The following is a 23,896-nucleotide window of genomic DNA, read 5'->3' as shown; positions in this document are numbered from 1 at the left end:
AAAACAAAGATTGGCGTTCTCTTTGTTAGCACTTAGCACCATGTAGAAGTATTTATTCCCTGGCATTTTCTCATACTTGTTATTCGTACAAGATCCAAAAATATAATAAAGATTTGTGAAAAAATGCACTAGTGTTCCATGAAACAAATGCTATTGGACATGCGACAAAAGAACGGAATTGTAATAATTGTAAAAATCCTAAATTTATCTTTTTTGTTGCCTCTCAAAATATTTCAGATAACACGGTTAATACAGGGTGTATAGTAAAAAACAAACCGCTCGTGATTCAAACAGATTGATAAAATTTTGGTCAAGTTTATTCGAAGCGATCCTTCGCATCTTCTTATGCTACCGAAATACAAATCGTTTACAAGCCATACAACGCTGAAGAGAACGTAAATCATCGTGTTCGTTGCACGCTGTCTCTCATTTTGTTTTATTTCTTTATGGAACCTTGGCCATAGTAATATTACCTTTGTACGATTAAATCATAACAAGATAGAGCTTGTATAACTGTGTGTGAAAGCACACCAATTAATTTATCAATGTTAAATTAGTTTACATGTTTATGTGAGCCCCCGATATAATAAGTAATTGTGAAAAATAAGATCTTGCTAATACTGTTCTCTAATATAAAGCACAGAAGCATTATATGTTAAAGATCCGCTGGGTGGATAAAAAAATGTGGAAAAAAAATGCGTGACAATTCAAGCTACATTGTTTCATATAATATTCAAGTAATATATACGACTATATTTGCTAGTTTAAATTGTAGAAACCAAAAGTGGATTTTTAATTGATATCACAAATGAAAGACAAATAATTCCATCTTTAATTTGTCACTAAAAACAATGTTAAATTTACATATATATGTATATATATTTATTTCATCAAGAATAGATATATCTTTTAGATGTTAATAAAAAAAAAGTAAATTTTTGATCCCTACTTTCTCTCTCCATCTATAATTAGTACGAAAGATAACTGAAATCACGAAGCTCGCATGGATGTGCATATCTTATCAAGTAAAGCAGGTTTAAAAAGTGAGATTGAGAAAAATCTGACCACTCATAATTTAAGTTAATTTTCATTGATTAAATCTTTTAAAGAAAAATTGCATGTTACAACAAATATGCGATCCTCCCATGCAGATGTAAATAAGATGAATGTAAATTCCATCGCTTGTGTTTGCCATTAAGTCGTTCCAACAAGAAAATTTCAGTCAACATATGAGAAAGATTGATCGGCTTCTACATATGTGCTTCTACATATACCATTATATGTATATTCTAAATGAATTATCTTCCTTTATCTGGCTTCACAAAAAATGCATGAAATATACAAAACGTCTACGTGAAAATAGTATATAAATTGCAATAATCATACAAAAGCCATTTTATCACTGACTCTCCGTGCGTCAAAAGTTAGCAGCATTATCGGAATTATTTTTACAATGTACGTCTCTATATTGTGTCGAGTACTTATAACATCGTATTGAACATCATAAATTGACGCTAATTAAAAAAAGAACATTTTGAACATATTTCATTCTTTTTTTTTAAGTGGACTTCGCTTATCAAAGGGAGGATACAGGCTACGAGACAATCTGTCAACTACACTTAGTACAAATTATATATGCATTAATAGTACCGATCAATTAATATATCTATATACAAACAAATAATAAGGTCTAACAGGAGCAGGAATCTTTTCCTCCCTGCTGTTCATTAGATACTCCTTGGAGGCTGGTGCGACCCGGTTGACTGGGATTATGTTGTACACCAGATTCCGCTGCATTTAGGTCCAATCTACCGACAAAAAAAAAGAATTAATTTACAAATAAACATTATTCGGGATATGTATTAGTTCATAACATATTATTTTATAACTCTCAAGTGGTAGAGTTTTATTCAACGTACTAAATATCTTTTATGTAATTATGAATTGTCAAACTCACCGCCCGTCTTGTATACTTTGGAATATTTTCTTTGCAGTTTCCAAGAAGGCTTCCTCCACGTTATGCCCTCTGTTAAAAAAGAATACACGATTCCATTTACAATCATTAGAAAATTTATCTATATTTAAATATTTAAAATATTAAAATATTTTAAGATAAAATACTCACGTCTTTGCGCTAGCTTCGACAAACATTAAGCCATGTTCGTCAGCAAACTGCTTTGCTTCTTCATAGGTAACGTCGCGTTGACCTTCGAGATCACTTTTGTTACCAATTAAGAATATAACCTGCACAAAGAATTGATTTGTTTCTATATTATTTGGTTATATAAAATAATTCAGGAAAGTAAACTTTCTTTCTCTTATTATAGATATTAAATTACAAATCCGATTAAACATGGAATTTTTATAATTGCATTGCGGCATGTAATATAGCAATGTGCATACAGTGCTTGGATTTGTTAAATTCCTCGTGTCTGTCAGCCAGCTACTGAGATGATTGTAAGTTGAACGGCGCGTAATATCGTACACCATTAATGCTCCAGCTGCACCGCGATAGTATGATCTAAGAAGAAATATTTTCTCCTTTGTACGCATTTATTAATTTTACATTAGATGTGATTATTGCTCGAAACATTGCAGTCATTACCTAGTAACTGCTCTAAATCGTTCTTGCCCAGCAGTGTCCCATATCTGCAGTTTTATCTTCTGTCCCGCTACTTCTATGATCCTAGTCCCAAATTCGACGCCAATGGTATGTGGACAATCTGCCATGACTAAATTTACAAGAACATTTATATAAAAACCTTTATTCTTTAATACTTTTGCATAAATACAAGATATATTACATCAAGAAATAATTTATAACTTTAGTCTTTGGACTACATTTTAATTAAATAGCTCTACACATAGCTCAATTATACAATATGCAAACCATGCATTTTTATTTAAATGGATTTATGAGAATTATATAAATATATATGAAAATCATGACATCTGCACTAATTTATTATAGATGATACTGAATTTTTAAAAACAGTTAAATATCAAACTGCCTTTAGCAATGAAGAATTTAATAATTTTTCACACACAATTTTTATATCTAATAATTTTTCTTCAGAATAAGGAGTAGAGATTTTTTTATCATAGAATACTGACAACAAAAGTCAGTGCACTGTTGCAAGTTGCAAGTCTAAATATTATCCGTGTCGTGTGCGCAGTATACATAGCATAATGTGCCACAGTCATATAATTATGTACGCGTATGATTATACAGCACATCTTTTAAGAATGTGTCGTAAAAAACAATGATAAAGCACAAAATGATTTTTGTATAAATTCTTACATTTGATTTTATCCACAAGCGAATATAATTATACATATATATACTTTTTTCTTTTATTACTCACATTTTTTTTCTGTAAACTGATGAAGCAGGCACGACTTGCCCACTCCCATATCCCCTATGATGATGTACTTAAAGATATAGGAATAGTTATATGGACCGGTCGACATTTTGCACCTGCAATTAAGATTTTTGGAGAATGGTATTATATTTGTTGCAGCTGTCCATTATCGATTATTTCGCGAGAAGTGAAAATAAAGCTCATAATCTACTGCGAAAGTTCTTTAAGCAATGCTCATTCAACTTATTGTTAGGAAGTTATTGTTTCCAAGCTTATTGCAAAGATATCTGAGATGGATTATGCTAATCTTGCACTTCACAGAATATCCCACGATCTTTTGTTTCATTCAACATGAGATAAGGCACCATGACTCATAGGAATGTATCAACAACAGGTGAGAATCTCTCAAAGTATAGTCAATAAGTATATATTTTCGCAATCATTTACGTTTGTAATACAATTCCAAAATTGACAAAAAAAATTTTTAATCATTATCAACCTTGGTTGACAAAGAAATGTAATATTAAACCCATAAATTTTCTAAACTAAATTATACAGTTTTGATAATTAATTAATATATATATATTGAGCTTTAATGTTATATTTGAGAAATCGATTATTAATTTGTTATTGCTTGGTATATTACAAATATATATAACAATATATAAAAAATATATAAAATTCTCAAGTTTTGGAAAAAAATATGTTTGACAACGAGCTTTCGTGACACGCAGAAACGTCGTTTACAAATTTATGAGTAATTCTTGAATAGGGAAAACTTTTCTTCGTCGCAGAACCGACATTCACAAACACGGCGGTGTTAAATTACTCGACGACTCTCGGGATAGATTGAATTGAACTCGACGACGAGGCGAGGGGCATGTGTTTCGCCACGGCGGAGCCTATCCGAGCTCCGCAGACGCGGAGACCCGTCTCGGGCCAACAACGTCAACAATACACTCGCGCCGCCCACTCCCATAATTACGTTAACGCCTAATTAGCGCGGTGCCCGCGATCGACGATCGGCGGAGGATGGGTACCGCAGCGAGAGAGATTCCACGAGGTGGACACGGACACGGACGTGGACGTGGACGTGGACGTGTCCGCGTTTCCGGATATCGGCTGGGAATACCGAACTGGCGATGACTGGTAGGAGTCGACCCCGATGTCAACAACGCGCGCGGAGCGGATTACTCACACGCTCCGTCAATCGGAACCGCCGTGTAAGAAGGCTGCGGGCTGCTTCGCCGTGCGAAGCGCTGGGCCGTGACCGAGGGGTGTGAACGGTGAAACGGCGCGGCTGACGGCTGACGCAGACGGCGGTGGACGGCGGTCCGCGGGGCTCGTTGCTCCTCGTACGCTCGTTCACTCTGTCATCGAGTCGCACGACGACGACGACGCGGACGTAACGCTCGCCTCGAGATATCACGCGCAATATGGCAGGCGGGCCGCGCTGTCGCTAGCGACGATGGCGAGACGAGCGAAACGTCAAACCACCTGTCACTCGCCACACAAGTCCGTCCGTCCGTCAGGCGTCAGCTCGGTCAGCTCGTCCGTTCGTTCCACCTTCCGCCGCGCGCCGCGCTGCCCGCGCTTCACTCGCTGTGACGTCATCGCCCGGGAGCGCGAATCGGATTCGTCGAGAGGCTCGTCGGAGAGCTGCGCGCGCGTCGTATTTCGTATTATAGGTTTTTGTGTATCATGACTACTGATTATTTGAAGGAATTAAAAAATCCAAAATGGGATGAGAATATTTTTAATATAATATGGTTTTGGTTTCCGTAAAAAGAATGTTTAGGTATAGTAAATAATAAGTGTCGTTTAACATTTTATTATTTTAAAAATGTTAAAACCGTTTTTTAAAAAGTGTTGAAATCAGAAAATTGCGCCAAATAAAAAGAGGAAATAAGATAAACGTTTTAATTTAAAAAAAAAATTAAGCATCTTTAAACCCATCAAGATGATAGAAGATGTATTTAATTGCAGTTGAAAAGTTAATAAGAATTGATATAGAACATGATTGTGAAAATAAGCTATAATTTGAATCTTTTTAAATTCTATATTTTCTCCTTCTATAACATCGATCATAACAAATTTAGTTAAACACAATTATAATTTTTCTAATTCTTAGAACTTGTTTCTTATCGTTTTTCAATTCTTTAGAATTAGAAAACGATAAAAGACAAGTTAAATCGCGATTAAAGTTAACCTACATTGGCTGCGTTTCGAAATTCACTGCCAGTCCTGAAAATCTATAATATACGTAACGCAAACTATAGATTTTCAGTACTTGCAGCGAATATCGAAACGATAGCCATTGATAGGAATGGACAAAAATGACGCAGCCAATCAGGACGCGCCGCCTCTCCCTTTCGTTCGTAACCTCGCGTTACGTTCCGCGTCTAGTTCGTCTCTCGCGTTTATGAACAACATCCCTGGTGATCCCTGGCTCTGGCATCAAGTATCGAGTACTGCGTACTTTTGTGTTCGTTCCACCTGTGAATCCAAACGCGTTAACGGTAGGAGCGATTTTCAAGGTAAAATAGTACGTTATTCGGATAGAAAACGGTGGTCAAGGAAAGGATAGGATAGTCGATATATCACGCACGTGGCCGACCGTTCGAATTATATCGCTGAAAGGGCGTGTATAACTTTATAAGCCGCTTGTTTCTTCGAGGGCTCTCGGTCCTCCTCCTCGTCCCTCTTCGCTTATTGGTAAGAGTTCAATATATACGTCAACGGCAATCAGGAGAATTCGTACGACGCATGTGTCGTGATAAAGCAAAACTTTTTCTGAGTCACGTTTGACACATTCGGATTTATTATTCAGAACTTTCTCGTGAAACGTCGATTGCGAACGTCGGTATACACCTTTCGCCTGGCGAATTTCGTTCGCTTAATTGTTACGAAACGAGGGTACATTGTACTTTTAGGTGTGCTTCAAAAAGTTTACGACGTTTTTGAATAGATCGAGATCTCAAAGACGTTCGTACTTCTAACATTAATTAATGCAAGTTATGAAGAGACATTCATTTGTGTATCGATTGAAATTTCCTAAAATGTACATACGTTTCTCGACATTTTACGAAATCATTTTTAGTTTGCCACGTATTACGTGAGATCACGTTTCACGTTCTCCAAAATGAAACTAAAAACTTACCTGGTGATTACAAAGTTAGGATTAAATAAACTAAAGGCTATTAACGATAATAAGCGTCGTCTACAATACACGGAGTAAGCGTGGAGTAAGCGTGGAGTAAGGAGTAAGAGTAGGCGTAAGAAGGCTATTTTCGGTTTAAAGCGTCGTCTACAATGGCAGCAGGAGTATACAGTAAGACGTAAGCAGTAACTTATTGACTAATGGGATTATTACAATTCAAGAATAATTGACTGTGGTTGGTCAATAGCTTACTGCTTACGTCTTACTGCATACTCCTGCTGCCATTGTAGACGACGCTTAAGAAAGCTGGCGTAAGGGCGTAAGCGAAATAAATTAATTTTATTTCTTACTCCTACTCTTACTCTTACACTTACGCTCGGCCAATCAGGACACAACAGGCTATAATGCTTACTCCTGCCTACTCTTACTCCTTACTCCACGCTTACTCCATATATTGTAGACGACGCTTAATAATAAGCATTCAGTAAACTTACTGGAAGTTGAAGAAACCTTTGTCAGCATTCCTCAAATATTTATCGATTCTCCTGAATATCTCTGGAAATTTTTCATTCTTTTTGATTAATTTTCAATCCGTCTGACTGAGTACAGCTTTTAGTTTATTCAATTATTTAATTTTTTCAGATTGCTTAATTTTTTTTAAATAATATTAATCGATAAGTGTGATTGGCCTATCAATTTTGCAATAAGAATAAATAAATAAAGACATTTGCGATGTGACGATTTTTCTAAACTCTCTGGACCCTGTCGAATATTTGATATTTTTCAATTTTGATGAATTAAGTTGATAAGCTAAGGTTCTGGTACAAGTGCGCTCCAAAATGTAGCGCACATCAGTTAGCACACGGTAATAGATCCCATTATCAGTATCAGATTAGCAGCTGTGGAGAGGTCTAACACATTTATCTGAATATGTGTTACATATATCCATAGGATGTCGTCTATTACAGATTGTCTTAGCCGACTATTACAGATGCCATACATTCTAGTACGTGGTAACCTAGCGTCGTACAGTCATAAATATCCCTGGAGGGTTTTAGTGTCAGGGCTTAAAGGTACGAAACTCCTCTCTGTATTCGCCCTTACGCAAATATATATATATACATGTTACGCTTTGCTTTGTCAAAAACTTTTCAGTTAGATAACGTGCAACGCGACACGTGAGTCATATATTTCTGAGCTCTGTATCACGTTTTATAGTTAATCTTTCTACACGCACAGATAATAGAAATAGCGTTGCGAGATATAGCAAGATGTAACGTACACTTCGGGTAAATTGACACACCTCGAAGATTAGAGCTGATAATGATAGCTAGAAATGTGTTGCAGGTGTAATAAATCAAGATTTTAGAGGTGAGAGTAATGTTTAATTATGTTATAGCGGCTGACATAGACCAGCTGGGTCGCTTCTCCTCTATAGGATATTGCGATGACTCGACGATAGTATATTTGCAGCATCCTTGCATAATATTGACTGCTTTAGAGGTACTCGGTTACAAAGTCGTCGCATCGTCCAGTACTAGCATTAAGCAGGATTATAATGAGTACATGTGGACTATGAGAAAAGAGTTCGCGGAACCCGAACCTGAGCCCGTTGTAAAAGCTGGTATGGCTCGAAATTCGTATACTGCTACTTCAAGAGCACCCTGATATATAGTATAAGTGTGACGTTTCATTAGGCACACAACCATTCTAAATGCTTCTAAGATAAAGCTCACCTACTTTCATTATCTAGTCTTCATTTGATAATCTTAATTCTCTCTCACTCTCGCAACGTAAACAAGTTGTTACAGCATGTGCATACATTAAAATTAATTCAGGGACAGCATGTCGTACTGAAACTGGCAAACATATGAATTATTGCTTGGGATGGATAATTATTGTTCCTTAATTAATTTATCCTTCCGTATAACAAGTTAATCCTTGCGCAAAACAAGTACAGCGAAGAAATGTAACCAAAAAAATCAATTAAATTAAATGGATTACTATGTGAAAAACATTAATATAATTATTAATTGACCGATATGAGTACATTGATATAGAAAATGATGATACGTCTGGCGAGTCTAATAAAAATGATAGCATAATATTGATAGTCGCAGATATTTTTATCCGTAGAGAAATAAAGAATAAAAAAAAAGAAATATGACAGTATTATCTTCAAGTATCACTGGAATCTAAATCAAATAAGTTTGTGATATAAAATTATATTCTGTATTAGCTTGTGCTTCTGTGCTATCGAGTTATTACGCTTATATTCATAAAAAAGATCCTTTATCCCCGCGTATATTACGTGTAACTGTCAACTGCATTACTCAGAGATGTTTGAATTGGGTTAATATTTCATTATGTACAATATAGCTTGTCAAAGATATGCCGACTGCCAGTGTTCGTGTGGTCGGTCGCCCATACATTTGTAAAAAAAAAAAAAATGAATAGAAGAGTCGTAAAAGTAAAATGAAAGAAATCCAATTTCATATATTGAGCAGAAGCCATTCAATATATTATCCTCTTTGTGTATTTCTGCCTAAAATCTCATAGTTCTTCCACGGAAACCTTTTTTCTTTGTCGGCAAGCAAACTGGTGATTCGACAAGCTCGTATAATACAATCGTAGTATATAGATAAGTGAAATGAGAGAGCGCACGAAATCGTGATGCATTTTAAAAAAGAGCACGAGAAGCAGTTAATTGGATAAAACAAAGAGTAAATGATGCCGCATGTAACGTAATTAAATACGGACTACAATCTCTTCATTGTCTATTTAAAATAATACCTATGTGAACCTAGCACCCGACTTTCGAAAAATTAATTTTTTTTTACGGAAAACGTTAGCATTTCGTTTGTAGTTGTTTGTAGTAACAAAAATTTCGTTTGTAGTTCAATACATTAAAAATTATAAACATTTAAAAAATGACTCGCACCCCACTTTGAGATATCTCAAATCCGCTTACGCCATCTTCTTCAGAATCGTTTGTAGTTGTTTGTAGTGCTTTTCTTTTCGTTTGTAGTTGCACCGTTTAAAAGTTACAACAATTTAAAAAAATAAAAAAAACCTAACTGCCAATTTTTGAGATATCTCAAATCCGCTTGCGCCATCTTCTTCAGAATCGTTTGTAGTTGTTTGTAGTGCTTTTCTTTTCGTTTGTAGTTGCACCGTTTAAAAGTTACAACAATTTAAAAAAATAATAAAAACCTAACTGCCAATTTTGAGATATCTCAAATCCGCTTGCGCCATCTTCTTCAGAATCGTTTGTAGTTGTTTGTAGTGCTTTTCTTTTCGTTTGTAGTTGCACTGTTTAAAAGTTACAACAATTTAAAAAAATAAAAAAAACCTAACTGCCAATTTTTGAGATATCTCAAATCCGCTTGCGCCATCTTCTTCAGAATCGTTTGTAGTTGTTTGTAGTGCTTTTCTTTTCGTTTTTAGTTGCACCGTTTAAAAGTTACAACAATTTAAAAAAATAATAAAAACCTAACTTTGCCCATTTTGGAGATATCTCAAATCCGCTTGCGCCATCTTCTTCAGAATCGTTTGTAGTTGTTTGTAGTGCTTTTCTTTTCGTTTGTAGTTGCACCGTTTAAAAGTTACAACAATTTAAAAAAATAAAAAAACCTAACTTTGCCAATTTTTGAGATATCTCAAATCCGCTTGCGCCATCTTCTTCAGAATCGTTTGTAGTTGTTGTAGTGCTTTTCTTTTCGTTTGTAGTTGCACCGTTTAAAAGTTACAACAATTAAAAAAAATAAAAAAAACCTAACTTTGCCAATTTTTGAGATATCTCAAATCCGCTTGCGCCATCTTCTTCAGAATCGTTTGTAGTTGTTTGTAGTGCTTTTCTTTTCGTTTGTAGTTGCACCGTTTAAAAGTTACAACAATTTAAAAAAATAAAAAAAACCTAACTGCCAATTTTTGAGATATCTCAAATCCGCTTGCGCCATCTTCTTCAGAATCGTTTGTAGTTGTTTGTAGTGCTTTTCTTTTCGTTTGTAGTTGCACCGTTTAAAAGTTACAACAATTTAAAAAAATAATAAAAACCTAACTTTGCCAATTTGGAGATATCTCAAATCCGCTTGCGCCATCTTCTTCAGAATCGTTTGTAGTTGTTTGTAGTGCTTTTCTTTTCGTTTGTAGTTGCACCGTTTAAAAGTTACAACAATTTAAAAAAATAATAAAAACCTAACTTTGCCAATTTTGGAGATATCTCAAATCCGCTTGCGCCATCTTCTTCAGAATCGTTTGTAGTTGTTTGTAGTGCTTTTCTTTTCGTTTGTAGTTGCACCGTTTAAAAGTTACAACAATTTAAAAAAATAAAAAAACCTAACTTTGCCAATTTTGGAGATATCTCAAATCCGCTTGCGCCATCTTCTTCAGAATCGTTTGTAGTTGTTTGTAGTGCTTTTCTTTTCGTTTGTAGTTGCACCGTTTAAAAGTTACAACAATTTAAAATAATAATAAAAACCTAACTTTGCCAATTTTGGAGATATCTCAAATCCGCTTGCGCCATCTTCTTCAGAATCGTTTGTAGTTGTTTGTAGTGCTTTTTTTCGTTTGTAGTTGAACCGTTTAAAAGTTACAACAATTTAAAAAAATAATAAAAACCTAACTTTGCCAATTTTGGAGATATCTGAAATTTTTTTCAATTGTTGTAACTTTTAAACGGTGCAACTACAAACGAAAAGAAAAGCACTACAAACAACTACAAACGATTCTGAAGAAGATGGCGCAAGCGGATTTGAGATATCTCAAAAATTGGCAAAGTTAGGTTTTTTTTATTTTTTTTAATTGTTGTAACTTTTAAATGGTGCAACTACAAACGAAAAGAAAAGCACTACAAACAACTACAAACGATTCTGAAGAAGATGGCGCAAGCGGATTTGAGATATCTCAAAAATTGGCAAAGTTAGGTTTTTTTATTTTTTTAAATTGTTGTAACTTTTAAACGGTGCAACTACAAACGAAAAGAAAAGCACTACATACAACTACAAACGATTCTGAAGAAGATGGCGCAAGCGGATTTGAGATATCTCCAAAATTGGCAAAGTTAAGTTTTTTTATTTTTTTTAATTGTTGTAACTTTTAAACGGTGCAACTACAAACGAAAAGAAAAGCACTACAAACAACTACAAACGATTCTGAAGAAGATGGCGCAAGCGGATTTGAGATATCTCCAAAATTGGCAAAGTTAGGTTAAAATAATTCAAGAATATGATATAAAAAGAATTTATACATAGCGATTCCTTATTCTTTCCCGACCTCTTTCTCTCTAATCGCAGTAAATGCAACATTTTCTTTTCTAGCTATTCTTTCGCTACATTTCACATTTGCTACTTGATTACGCGTTGTTGTAGCTTTTCCTATCTTTCGCTCGTTTTCTTACCCTAAATTGATTACGCGCACATTTCCATTCTGTACACATGGATACGAAAGAAGACTGAATATGTAGGTAGAATGTGAAATAGGATTGAAAAAGAAGGAACGAATAGAGAACCTGCTCGGTGTTCCGATGAAAGAATACGGAATTTTATACGACTTATATATTCTTAGAAGAAAGTATGACAAATAATATATTAGAATTATATTGAGACAGAAGGAATGAAATATTTTCTTGCTTTTGACATTATATTTATTAAATGCTACATATGCACATAATTAACGATAATTATTGTCGTTTTTTCTAAAAACTTTTTATTGCATTTTGCGCACACATATGTAACAACTTGTTTTCTACACCATAGCAATAAGATATAGGTATCTATAAATTAAGCAACTCATATATGTTCCGATTCGTATAAAATTCTGAGTTATAAAATAAATAAAATGAATTTTTACTACGAAAAACATTTTGTTATAATAAAAATAAATAGTTTTAAGTTAATATTTTTAATATAGTTTAAAATAATATTCAAAATATATTTGAAGAAAATATTTTATGTAATACGGGATATGTATAGGTACTGTAATTAGCTGCACATATTTATATATTTGTATTTAGAAGTTTCGATATGCAGGAAAATCATAAACAATGTATTTAATGTCACCCAATATCGCAGAACTTTAACAGTAATGTTCTTTCACTCAGAATTTTATGCATTATCGGAAAATATGCGAGCTTTCATTGAAAGCTCGTAGTTCTAGCATTATCACTTGCATATACATTATGTGTATGTTTATATATGTGCTAATATCACATTCTCCCAATAGAAAAAAAATTATTTAGAAATTATCTCCAATAGTCTAAGCAATATATCTATAACAAAAAGAACAGAAAATAATTATAACTATAATTTGCCGTCAAACTTTCATTTGTTCCCCTCGAAGTGCTTGTTATTCTGATAAAATTTGAGTAACTATGTACTATCTCTCGTTATATCATTTCTTCAATACTTTGCTACTACCTCCTAATTGTTTGTTTTCTATTGGAGATACGGTGAATCGCGTTAACGTATCAGCCCCAACAACGTTTCATTCGATCGGAATGTGCCATTTATCCTGAAAGTGAGTTTATAAATCACATTTTTTAATATATAATCTCAGGATATATATTTCGTCCGTGTGAATCATTTCTTACACAAGATAATTGTGCCCTTAATTGTACTCTTTATAAGGTTATTGTGTAAGATGTTAGAAAAACAATTCAGAATTTTTTATTGTCCAGGAAAGCGCTTTAAATCTTAAAATCTTTTATTTATGTAAACTTCATTTAATTATTTCTTTATTGACGAATATGAATTTTGAAGCTCCATATATTTTTAAAGTAACACAAAAACCAATCGCGTTTTTATATCAAACTTCAACGGGAGCTCAGTGAGGAACTCCCGTTTTTATTCTGATCGAACGTTGCTGTAACTATTCGAAGGGAGAGAATATCACGGACAGAAGAATCTTGTGATAATAAAAGCACCTCGCGATCGCAGATGTTTTCCTGAATTTTCCATTAAGTCCCATAAAGAAACTCCTCGAGAAGTGATTCTTTCATTACTTTCGAGATAAACGGCTCCGATCGTTACTCACGTGCGTCACGTTTGCTTTTCTTCTAGAAGTAAAGCACAACGAGGTATAACGATACTTTTAGCGCGGCAATGGCAACGACAACCACGTCCAAAAAGCAGAACACCGCCGACGAGGACGACGACACTTTCTATTACATCGGTGTAAAAGCGTCCCCGTTTGCGACCGATTGTGCGGTCTTCGGTTTACCACCGAACGAGGCGTCGGCCTTACGCAGCCGCTTCCCGCTGTCCCCCAGTAGCCCGAATGTCGTGAATGGAATTATGATAAAAGGTTAATGATCCTGAATTTCGACGACGCCAGACAGTTGTACGGACCGCTCCGCAAAATCCCGAAAAGATGCAAGATCTCTCTCGGCTACGATGCAATTTTTATTCGCGCGCAAACGCTATCTCTTTGCGAATCTCTTGCGAAAATATGCACATGTGCATGTCGGAGAGTATAGCGATAGTCAATTTGATTGTGAAATCTCTGTCAGTTGTATAGAATCACCGGCTATGGCGAACGCAAGAAATTTAAATAACTTGTACAATTATCTGCGATTTTGTAAAATCATGATTTTCTAAGAACATGTAAAGTAAATCATTGATTGTATGAAATCATCAGGGAATACCCTTAATTTCATTTGCGACAAAAATTATGTGACAAAAATTGAGGCATTCGTAAATCAATTAAAATTGTAGACAATCTATTAAGATTTGTGGCTATTAAGTGATATAATTAACGTTATTTCATGTTGTTTAATATAAAATTAATCGGGATGAAGTATATCGTCATGTATTTTATTTTGTTTGCCAGTTGAAAAAAGTATGCAGCTAAAACCTCAACATTTTCATATAAATCAATAATATTTCCAATGCAACTTGTTGATTAAAGGTAAATTGCAATATCTATGATTAAAATAAACATTAATTTGAATTTATTAGCCAATGAGATTTTGGATTTTTCGTGAGGGTGATCCGTCCTTTGTAACAATTATAATTATTTAGTAATATTACTAAGATCTTTTATCGACAAAGAATGACGAAATAGTTTTTAAAAGTTTAATTAATCTAATAGAGATATACGAGACTTTTTATTATCTTAATTAAATATTATAATTTATAAAAGTTTTGGACAAAACCAACTATGATCTAAATACAATAGTAATATATATATTTTGTTAATCCTTTATAGGACATCTTTTAGGAATTTACATTGCGAAATTGATTTCAGGCACGCCGTTCTCCGTTATAAATGCTTTATCTGAGCTCGGCTATCGAGTTGTTTGTAGTACCGGAGAAGCCGAGATACTTTGGACATTGCAGCGGGAAAGTTAGTGCTATAAAAATGGGCCTTACTACAAGCATATTATATATCTAAATGTATATCTTGTGACTTAATACATATATGTGTCTATTAATTAAACTGTAGAAATTAGTATCGATAAATCGATGAGTTATCAACATCTTGTGACTTATATATATGTGTCTGTGAATCAAACTGTAGAAATTAGTATCGATGAATCGATGAGATTTGCAATATCTTGTTTTTTTTTTCGCATTAACTTTTATATCTCGAAATATGAATGTTTGCCTAAAATTACGACTGTAACAGCGCTTCGGTGAAATTTTGTCACACATTTAAATGTATGTATGTGCGGACCAATTAAAAAGGCTTTATTTTTCAAAGATAATCGATTGTACCTTACGAAATTGGACGGTACGTATATGAAGTGCAACTTTAGATAGAAATAAGATATTCCATCTTTTTCCCTTAGGAAACTTATACGGTAGTCCTTGTACGAAATCACACAAAGGATTCTTACGTTATCGAACGTGATATTTTGTGTACCGCAGCAATGTTGAGTTTCTTTTACGACTTCGAAAATGACGCGGTAAAATTGTATAATCATGATAAGACTGTTGGGGGAGGGGGGGGGAGGCATGATTTCGAAGATTGAACGTAAACACTTCTGCAACATGTAAAATAATCGTATTGTAGATAATAATTTAGCGGACGCGGAAATTTCGTCAGACCAAAGGAATGTGCATTGATTGCATTATATCTATTATATGCAATACGAAAGTATTAATTGTACAATGATTTGTGATATCTTTACCTCGTTGCGTGGAAACTGGGTTTTTTTATGCTTTTGAGGGTCTACGACGCGTGTCTCGTAGGATCCAGTTTGGGCCAAATTGGCGCAACGTTGTTGCACCAAATTGGCCCGTACTGGCTTCAAGCTGTCTATTTATATTTGTGGGGAACGAAATTTTACTATACGTGCAAATACTATTTATACATACTATACCTTTATATAGTATAGTTAATAGCATAGTATTATCTAATAGCATCTATGTAATGTTTTTTTCCTACCATGTGCTTTAATAGGTGATTTATAGTACAATTATAGTACAATTTATTGTTGTTATATGCGAGATATTATTCCGGATCGATCACGGTCCAAAGAGTTTAAGAGTGTAAAACCAATAAGAAAAAAGCTGATACAATGTGGTGTTGTTTACTTGTGCTACACGTTTGTCAATCTTATTGCAAAATTATTAATGCCGATCTAAAGATTATATTGCAAATTGTAAATTTTAATCTAAAGATGTTAATCTATTGTAATTGATGTTTCCTGTGCTCGTTAAGAGCTGGATCTATTATGGAATCGAATGAAATTATAAAAAGCAATCGTTATCTCGTAGTGTGACAATTATATGTTAGTTTTCATACATAAGTAATAAAATCAAAAGTCTAGTTGGTGGAGGGAAAGAGTAACTTAGCGTTATAATTTGACAGTCTGAATAGTTGATATAGGTCGTTTGCAGCGTTTGCGCAAAATTCGATGCGACAAAGTTTATATTTATGTATAGCTAATAGTTTCTTTCACACTTGAAGCTATATTTTGTACGTACGGCAGTTATACACAATATACTCAGCGTATAATTGGACGTTGTACATGATCGTGTAATAATGTATAAGAAATAAATATACCGATAAAGAGTGCATTTTGTGTCATAAAATTTATACACGTCCAAAAATCTTGCCTTCTTTGAACTCGAAGCGATCTTTTCTTTTCCAAACAGATGCGTGCGTATACCTGAGCTGGTGAAACTCAATACAGGGTTTTTAACAGTCATTTGCAGGTATAATAAACAATGGAGCACTCTGACGATCACAAAACGTGTTGCAAATTGGGCACTCCACGGTACAATGTCTGCCAGACTATAGACGAGATCAGTTTCGAACGTGGGATTTGGTCAGCAGGTAAATGAAAGTGTTGGTATGGATACTTACTTGAAATAGATATTATATGGTAAACGATGAAGAGAGCGTTATGAACAGACCGCAAATAAAAGGAACGGTCAGTTTGAACTGTGCACTCAGTTTCGGTCTTACAACGGCCTTATAGAGTAAATAATTCTACTTATTCTGTTATTATTTTATATATTTAGAGGATGACTGGCGAAAACATAGTACAAATTTAAATGCGAATTGCGAAAACGTGTATAATTTGAAGCTAAGAAAAGTTACGGATTTATACGCAATATCTGTAGATTCTTAAAATCTAAGGGGAACTGTGCCTAATATCGCACTCTTTTATAAAACTAAAATTTTTTTCGATTAAAAAATGTAACTAAATTGCATCATTTTATTCTAGGATTGTCGTAATGTGATCTCAATAACATGAATGTGTTCAACGTTCACTTTAATTATCTTTTATGAAGGAAAACAAAAAAAGAATTTGCTAATATCAAAAAAATATTCCTAATATCGCACCCTTACACATCTTTTAAAAATACACTTGTGACACACAATATATGGAAATAGACACAATTTAAAATAGGGTACATGAGATTGGTGAAGGTATCCCCTTTTAACGATTAAGAAAGCCCATGGGGTTTCACGGACTATAGTGAGTGGGATGATGTGGTCAGGCTTTCCGCCTGGCCGATTTACTCTCGGAAAAAGATCCCGTTCCTCATTGGACAGGAGGCTGAGGGAGCTTGAGAGGTATTCTAGAAGCAGACCAGTTAGAAAAAATGGGCGGAATAAGGAATACTCCTAGAGGACGGAATTAGGAATACCACGTGAAGAAACATAACCGATTAAATCACAACAATGGTTAGCAACGTACATTTTCAATTTAAGAATGCAATTAGACACTATCACATATTTTTTTATGAGAAATTGGTACATATAGCTTTTTTGTTGTATTAATAACACTTGAAAAATACATAACTTTTGAAAAATTTCAAAACACCTCGTTCAAACTGTGAACTGCAACGCTATGCTTTATAACTTTATATTATAGTTTTGACTAAAGTAAAACGAAAGAAGCGTTGTTCAACAATTTTCACTGCCCCCCGACAGAATGCAACACGTAACAGACTCAATATCGTAGAGTGCGGAATTAGGAACAAGGGCGACAATTGGCACAGTTCATATTAATATTGTTAATTTAAGTATATGGATTTACTGTTCCAAAACAAAAAGCTGAGTTCAAGTCCGACAAATAATCGGCGCGCAGTCTAACAATGAGTTGAAAAAGTATACAAAAATTCACACAGAAATATTATTATTGGGCTACCCAGTCTGATTGAAAATGACATCGTCTCTAATTACATAATTGTAAGATTTATATCGATCCCGTTTCACTTCTTAGAATTTTATATTATTTTTGCATCACTTATAATATTTTTTATGATATTTCGCTAAGGAATAATTGATTCCAAGTTTCGTCAGCAACGATTTTGCCATCAGAAACGGCGTTCTATCTGAGAGGGCCGGTAATGCACAAGTTCAAATTGGTATTCTCTAGGAGTTTCGGTTTTTTTTTCTTTCGCGTTTCTCTTCCTCTGCGTTTCTGCCCTAGCTTTTCGTGCAATTTCTTTCAGCGTTGGAAGGTGACGTGGATCGCGTCAATAGGCTGCTGCGGGAGGGTGTCTTCGTCGATACGGCGGACTCCGCCGGCTACACGGCGCTGCATTACGCAACGCGGGCCGGGCATGTCCGCGTGTGCGAGATTTTGCTGGAGCACGGAGCGAAGGTGAACGCGCGCACCCGCAGCATGAGAGCGACGCCTTTGCACCGCGCGGCCTGCGCGGGCCACGTTGAAGTCGTCGATCTGCTGTTGCGCCAGGGCGCGACGCCCGACCTGACGGACGCGGACGGTAGGACGGCCCTACACCGGGCGATCCCAACGGTAGCCGGCTCCGTCGACGCCGTCGAGATCATTGAAAAACTGCTACCGATCACCGATCGCACCATCAGAGATAACCACGGGCGAACCGTCGACGACGTGTTCGAACGTTGGAAAACGACGGAGAGCGATAGCGACAGAGTAAAGATAACGGAGAGATTGTTTCGCGCGTAGTACTTTAGTCGAGAGTGGTATAGGGCGAGAGAATCGACGATGAGAGAAAAAAATGTGCGTAGTAGTACACTGCCACACCAAAGATTCAACGGACATTTTTGTAACTTGTAATTATGCAATTTCTTCTTAGACGCAAGAGAGTGATAAAGATACTGTAAACGCGTAATTGTGTCAAGATTTATGATTCTTTTTAGACACTCTTAAATAAAAAACTGAAGTGAATCTCTATGATTTGTATGTCAGAAAGACTTCTGGCAAAGACTTATCAACGCTCAAGAAGTAGAATAGAAAACCTGTATAATTTAAAGAGTAATTATTTCAAATTTTGATATAAAAAGAATTATACAATGTGATTAATAAAATGCCAGTCTCAAAAAGGGGAAAAAAACTTTTCCTGTAATATCTACTTTGAATTTGCGAGAGATCAGATTCTCATTTCCACCATTATCAATTACATTTCTTTGGATGTCAAATTTAAGTTTGGGGATTCCATTTTTCGCGCTTTTCCAACGGCGAAAATTGTTACAACATTTAGTTTTATTTGTAACTCAAACTATACTGTCTCATTTTTCGATTATTACACTTTTGTACTTAAATGCGACCCATGAACCAGTTTTTCATCCTATTGATTTAGCGCAATGCGTTTGATTGTTGTTCCGTTTATGTATTTAACTACTTTATTATGAGATTATACAATTTTTCATTTATTTTTGACTACTCGGTATATATTTTTATCTACTCATCTTTTTAATTATTTTATGACATGTAAGTTTATCAGGTTTGTTTTGAAGAAGACTAGGTAAGTTAACTATTCGAAACGTTAACTATTGATATCGTTGACTATATTTACACTATTTGACCCAACATTTTTCTCCTTTTGATCATAATGATCATTTAGATATGAATCTTTTTTAATACTTAAACTTCCACTTTTAGTAGTGTATACATATATCAAAGTTTGATATGATTTTCTAGTGTATACATTATATATTATATATCAAAGATCGATTCAAATGTTTAGAGTATCAAAACAAGTTCATATTAAAATAATCGTTATAATGAAAAGAAAAATTTTGGATCAGATAGTACACTCACGGACAGAATAATTGCAACACTTTTTTTAAATCCTTAGCTGGCACTGTGGGGTATTAAACGCCCCACCCCAGTTCAGCTCTAATTTAAGCCCCCTATAGTACGAAAATGGTACTAAAAAATGAAAGAGTTAAAATGGAAGAGTTATAAATTTTTGAGTGAAAATAGTCATTTTTTTCGTTTCTTTTTACGTTCTCCAATTTTTTTCATACTTAATATTACATTTTATCAAAATAACCTATGACATCTGTTAAAACAACGTTCGAAGACTATCTTGAAATTTTTTTAAGTGAAAAAAATAGCTTCCTCGCAGCAAGCATTTTAGTGGTGGGGTCTTAAACGATCCAGTGTGCCAGCTAAGAGTTAAATAAGTTTAGGAACGCGCATTTAGATTCAGAATGAGAACTACTATTTATTACAGATTATTAAAATACTTTAATGTAGTATCTATTAACATTATCCAACTGCATACATACAAATTAAAATAAAATAAGATAGTTTATTTTATTTTCAGTACTCATAGCTTACTATTTTTTACGCATATTCAAACTTATACTTATAGTTTGCAATTGATAGGGTCACAAAGCATGTCAAAAATTAAAAATAAACTTTTTGACTATTTAGCCGCTCAGTGAACGGTTATCTGAATGCACTCATTGAATGCAATACCTATTAACATGACACCGTACTTTTGTTTATTGACGGGAAATATAATTTTATAAATTTGACAATATAAGATAAGTATATGATTCGAATACGAATCATCTAGATTCGAAATGTTCTAATAGTTCGGATTCGAATCATAGAAATTCGAATTCGAATATATAGAGTTCGCACATCTCTAGCGTATATAAGCGAAGGTAATAATTCTCCTGAATCTAAATGCGTGTTTCTAAACTTATTTAAAAAAAAGTGTTGCAATATCTTTTACTATATAGAAGTAGTCAAAGGTTGAAATTATTCTATCCACGAGCGTATCCGGTACAGTTATTAAACCGAATTATAAGCCGCTGTAAATATAATCTATATTGTTCTAATAAATCGGATTTTATTTAAACTAACATCCTTAGTTGTTGCTCGAAAGTTGGCCGTTTCTTTCACACTTAGCTTGCTTTTATCGAGCAGAGAGTTTTCTCTTTATTACAGATTCTCATTACTTATCCTTCCTAACATTTCGATAAGCTTTCCCGAAGCTAAATCTTCCGAGTTAAAAATTCAACGCTTCGAAAATTTGCCCGCGCGAGGTGACGCGCTCTCATGAAAGAGCGCGATGTATACATGCGACCGTCGCGTCAGTCGTCCTCCTGCGCGACGCGACGAACATGCGGCCGGAGCGGCGGAGCCGCCGCGCCGCGCCGGAGGGCTCGGAGGGTCGTGCACTTGATATTGAAGCGGCGCTTCGGTCGCGCTCGGCCGTCTCCGGCCGTTCTCGATGAATTGCGGTACTACACGCAACTACACGGCGCGCCGCGCCGCGAGTCGAGCCGCGAGGTCTCGCGATAAACGGCGCTGCCACCTAGCGGCGCGCACACCTCCCGGTATCGTTCGTTCGCGGTGCGGCCGCGCCAGTCGTTGCACGACGGGGAGTCGTCAGTCGTTTCACGAGTGGTACCAACCGCGGGTTGTTCGCGTGCGTGCCGTCAAGCAAAAGAGCGTGGCGTCGCGCTCGCCGCCCGTCGTCCCGTCGTCGTTTTCTCAACGGTCGTTCTCTCGTCGCATCTCCGCGTAAAAGCCGTAACCCGTGCAAGAGCGCGGCGCACCACGGCACGACGGGACGTCGCGTCAGTGACGAAATATATCGGCCGTCGTCGTTACACGCACACACACATACACACAGGCCGCCCTGCCGCGTATCGAGAGGCCCCCCGCGCGCGCGCGCGCGCGCCACTCTTTCGCTCCTTCTCGCTCTCGCGCGCGACGCCGCTCGCCACACCGTCGTTCGTCGTCGCCGTCGGCGGCCTCCGTGTCTCTCCTCCGCGTCCTCTACGTCCACGCCCGTTTCGCTCCGTTTCGTTCGCGCGGCCGCGCGAACGAGAGCTCCGCTTTCTTCCCCGATCTCGCCGCTCGCCGCCACGAGAGTTGACAATCGGCGGCTCGCGGAGCGGCGATGTAACATCGTCGAGCGCTGTGACGTCACGCACGTCGGGTCGCGCTAATCGAGACGTGCGCGCACACGCGCGCGTATATATACACACAAACACAGGGAACGTACACACGCGAGCCGAACTCAAACGCGGGCTGTGAGCGGACAGCGCGCGCGCGCGCGCTCTCCGTCCGTCGTTGCCGTCGTCGTCGTCGTCGTGTCATCGTCGTCGCTCGCTACGACTCTACCTCCTTCTCCGTCCCCGTTCGGCGGCGCGCTCGTCCGTCATTATACGCAATACGCGGACAGAGGAGAGAAAGACGGAAAGAGAAGAGGGAAATAGCACGCTCGCACGGTGCGGAGTGTGTGTGTATGTGTATCTGTTGCGTGCGTGGTGGAGACAGAGCGAGACGGTGGAAGGATAGAGCCCGCTGGTAAGATCGCGAGAAACGTCGAGGGAAGAAGGAGCGGGCCGCGATAGACCAGGACAGCAAGACCGTCGGAAGGCAGAGAGAGGGAGGGAGAGAAGGGAAAGACACAGGCACACGCGCACATATATGCGCTCTCGCCGCGAGCGCGGAGTCGACGGGGGAAAGGGCGAGGAGGGGGAGGAGGGGGGCGCGCGGCGGGACGTTCCGTCGCCGCCGCGACGTACTTGCGTCTACCGTCCAGCGGCGGCAACAGCAGCAGCAACAACAGCGAGGAGGAGGTTCGCGCCGCTGCGGCAGCCGTGGAGGATGAGAAGAGCGGCGAGGCCGCCGGCCGCGAGACAACGCTACACCGCGACCAGATAGACCCTTCGAGGAAGGCTCGAAGCGCGCGGCGCGGCGCCCCGTCCGTGGCCGCCGTCGCGCAGCGACGTTGCGCTGGCACGTTGCGCGTTCCCGACACACGTGCGAAGCGGAATATAAAGGAGATAAGCGGCGGACGTATCAGCCGCCGCATCCCGTGGCGCCCCACTGTGTTTTTCTGCGGAAGGAGCGAGGGTAGAGGAGGAGGAGAAGAAGCGAGGTGGAAAAAGGAGGAGAGAGAGAGAAAGAGAGGGCAGACACGTCGCTCTCTGTGTTTCTCGGATATTTCTCTCGAGTCTCGCAGCTGGCCGCGCCGTGCTCGCGAGAGCTCTGCGCGCGTCGTTTCCGCCGTCCGCCCCCCCCGAGCGACGTTTTTCGGAGCAGCGCTCCAGACTTCGGCCTCTCTCGCCGAAAGAAAGGAAGAGGAGAAGAGAGAGAAAGAGAGAGAGAGAAGAAGATATACAACCTCGACCTCAAACTCGCGACGGCAGCGCGAAACGAGAATGGAATCGTCGTTGTGCCGCGGATAAGTCGGTCGGTCAGTCAGTCAGTCGAGTTCCCCTCGCGTGTGTTGTGCGCCGTTCGCGAGGTGTGTGTGGCTCTCTCGCCGTTTCTTTCCCCCGCGGAGCGCGCGGAGAGCAGCCGAGGATACGTCGTCGCAGGCGGGCGTTATAATGCACGGCGGCGCGCCGGATCGCGCGCGGCGCCGCAAGAAAGCAGCGGCCGGGTTTCTACGTTCCGTTTTGATTCGCTCGTCGGACGGTCCGCTGCTCCGCTGAGAGTCAAGTTCGTCGCGCTCCGCTGTGCGCGCCGCCGCGCCGCGCCGCGCCGCGCCGCGCCACGCCGCGTCCGTGGCGCGCTCTCTCGCGCGGCGTTCACCATCGCGCTTTCGATTGTGCGTCGCCACGCCGCGCCACACCGCGCCGCACCGCACCGCACCGCCAGGCTTTTCGTCTACCTGTCTGCCTGCGACCTGCGACACGAGGAAGAGGGAGAGGGGACGAGGTAAGACACGCG

General features: G+C 37.9%; 3 protein-coding genes and 1 long non-coding RNA gene across 19 annotated transcripts in view; 2 read left to right on the top strand and 2 right to left on the bottom strand.

Moving 5' to 3' along the window:
* Nucleotides 1-299: 299 nt before the first annotated feature.
* On the bottom strand, nt 300-4,912 carry Rab14 (RAS oncogene family member Rab14). 3 transcript variants are annotated; one of them, XM_071712770.1, is made up of 7 exons: nt 4,561-4,912; nt 3,366-3,478; nt 2,606-2,732; nt 2,404-2,521; nt 2,126-2,244; nt 1,958-2,026; nt 300-1,808 (listed from the first exon to the last, which is right to left on the bottom strand). In XM_071712770.1, the coding sequence occupies exons 2-7, from the start codon at nt 3,469-3,471 to the stop codon at nt 1,691-1,693; spliced, it is 657 nt and encodes a 218-aa protein (XP_071568871.1). In that variant the 5' UTR covers nt 3,472-3,478; nt 4,561-4,912; the 3' UTR covers nt 300-1,690. The 3 variants fall into 3 exon arrangements, with proteins under 3 accessions (XP_071568871.1, XP_071568872.1, XP_071568870.1); XM_071712771.1 differs by lacking the exon at nt 4,561-4,912 and adding an exon at nt 4,348-4,537; XM_071712769.1 differs by lacking the exon at nt 4,561-4,912 and adding an exon at nt 4,110-4,330.
* A 495-nt stretch (nt 4,913-5,407) lies between these two features.
* On the bottom strand, nt 5,408-22,875 carry LOC139776248 (uncharacterized). Its single transcript, XR_011719046.1, has 2 exons — nt 22,744-22,875; nt 5,408-5,858 (listed from the first exon to the last, which is right to left on the bottom strand). It is a non-coding gene; the product is annotated as an uncharacterized lncRNA (long non-coding RNA).
* LOC139776246 (uncharacterized) lies at nt 5,675-21,066 on the top strand. Of its 8 annotated transcripts, none has more exons than XM_071712797.1 (5): nt 5,768-5,899; nt 7,491-7,595; nt 7,922-8,146; nt 12,966-13,038; nt 13,581-14,760. In XM_071712797.1, the coding sequence occupies exons 1-4, from the start codon at nt 5,785-5,787 to the stop codon at nt 13,034-13,036; spliced, it is 516 nt and encodes a 171-aa protein (XP_071568898.1). In that variant the 5' UTR covers nt 5,768-5,784; the 3' UTR covers nt 13,037-13,038; nt 13,581-14,760. The 8 variants fall into 8 exon arrangements, 5 of the variants coding, with proteins under 5 accessions (XP_071568898.1, XP_071568902.1, XP_071568900.1 ...); XR_011719043.1 differs by lacking the exon at nt 12,966-13,038 and adding an exon at nt 14,767-16,542 and having other exon boundaries at nt 5,769-5,899; nt 13,616-13,824; XR_011719045.1 differs by lacking the exon at nt 12,966-13,038 and adding an exon at nt 14,767-16,542 and having other exon boundaries at nt 5,787-6,077; nt 13,616-13,824.
* LOC139776244 (uncharacterized) overlaps nt 22,765-23,896 on the top strand; it is a 139,124-nt gene continuing 137,992 nt past the window's right edge. For all 7 annotated transcript variants that reach the window (XM_071712788.1, XM_071712796.1, XM_071712792.1 and 4 more), the window contains exon 1: nt 22,765-23,884. The gene's annotated coding sequence lies outside the window, so the exon portion shown is untranslated. The remainder of the gene's footprint in view (nt 23,885-23,896) is intronic.

Source organism: Temnothorax nylanderi, unplaced genomic scaffold (assembly GCF_030848795.1).
Source record: "Temnothorax nylanderi isolate EJ_2023f unplaced genomic scaffold, tnyl_v1.0 TNYL_tig0115_pilon, whole genome shotgun sequence".
Taxonomy (NCBI): Eukaryota; Metazoa; Arthropoda; class Insecta; order Hymenoptera; family Formicidae; genus Temnothorax; species Temnothorax nylanderi.
The sequence above is the reverse complement of the archived record's forward strand: the minus strand, read 5'-3'. Positions and strand labels throughout refer to the sequence as shown.

Coding starts and splice junctions, on each gene's coding strand:
- Rab14 (XM_071712769.1), bottom strand. CDS start 4,165: ATGTCGGTTCTGCGACGAAGAAAAGTTTTCCCTATTCAAGAATTACTC. Junction 2,245..2,403: donor ATTTAACAAATCCAAGCACT/GTATGCACATTG, acceptor TTCTTTGTGCAG/GTTATATTCTTAATTGGTAA. Junction 2,027..2,125: donor GTCGAAGCTAGCGCAAAGAC/GTGAGTATTTTA, acceptor CTTTTTTAACAG/AGGGCATAACGTGGAGGAAG.
- LOC139776246 (XM_071712799.1), top strand. CDS start 16,695: ATGGAGCACTCTGACGATCACAAAACGTGTTGCAAATTGGGCACTCCA. Junction 16,804..18,434: donor ACGTGGGATTTGGTCAGCAG/GTAAATGAAAGT, acceptor AATTTCTTTCAG/CGTTGGAAGGTGACGTGGAT.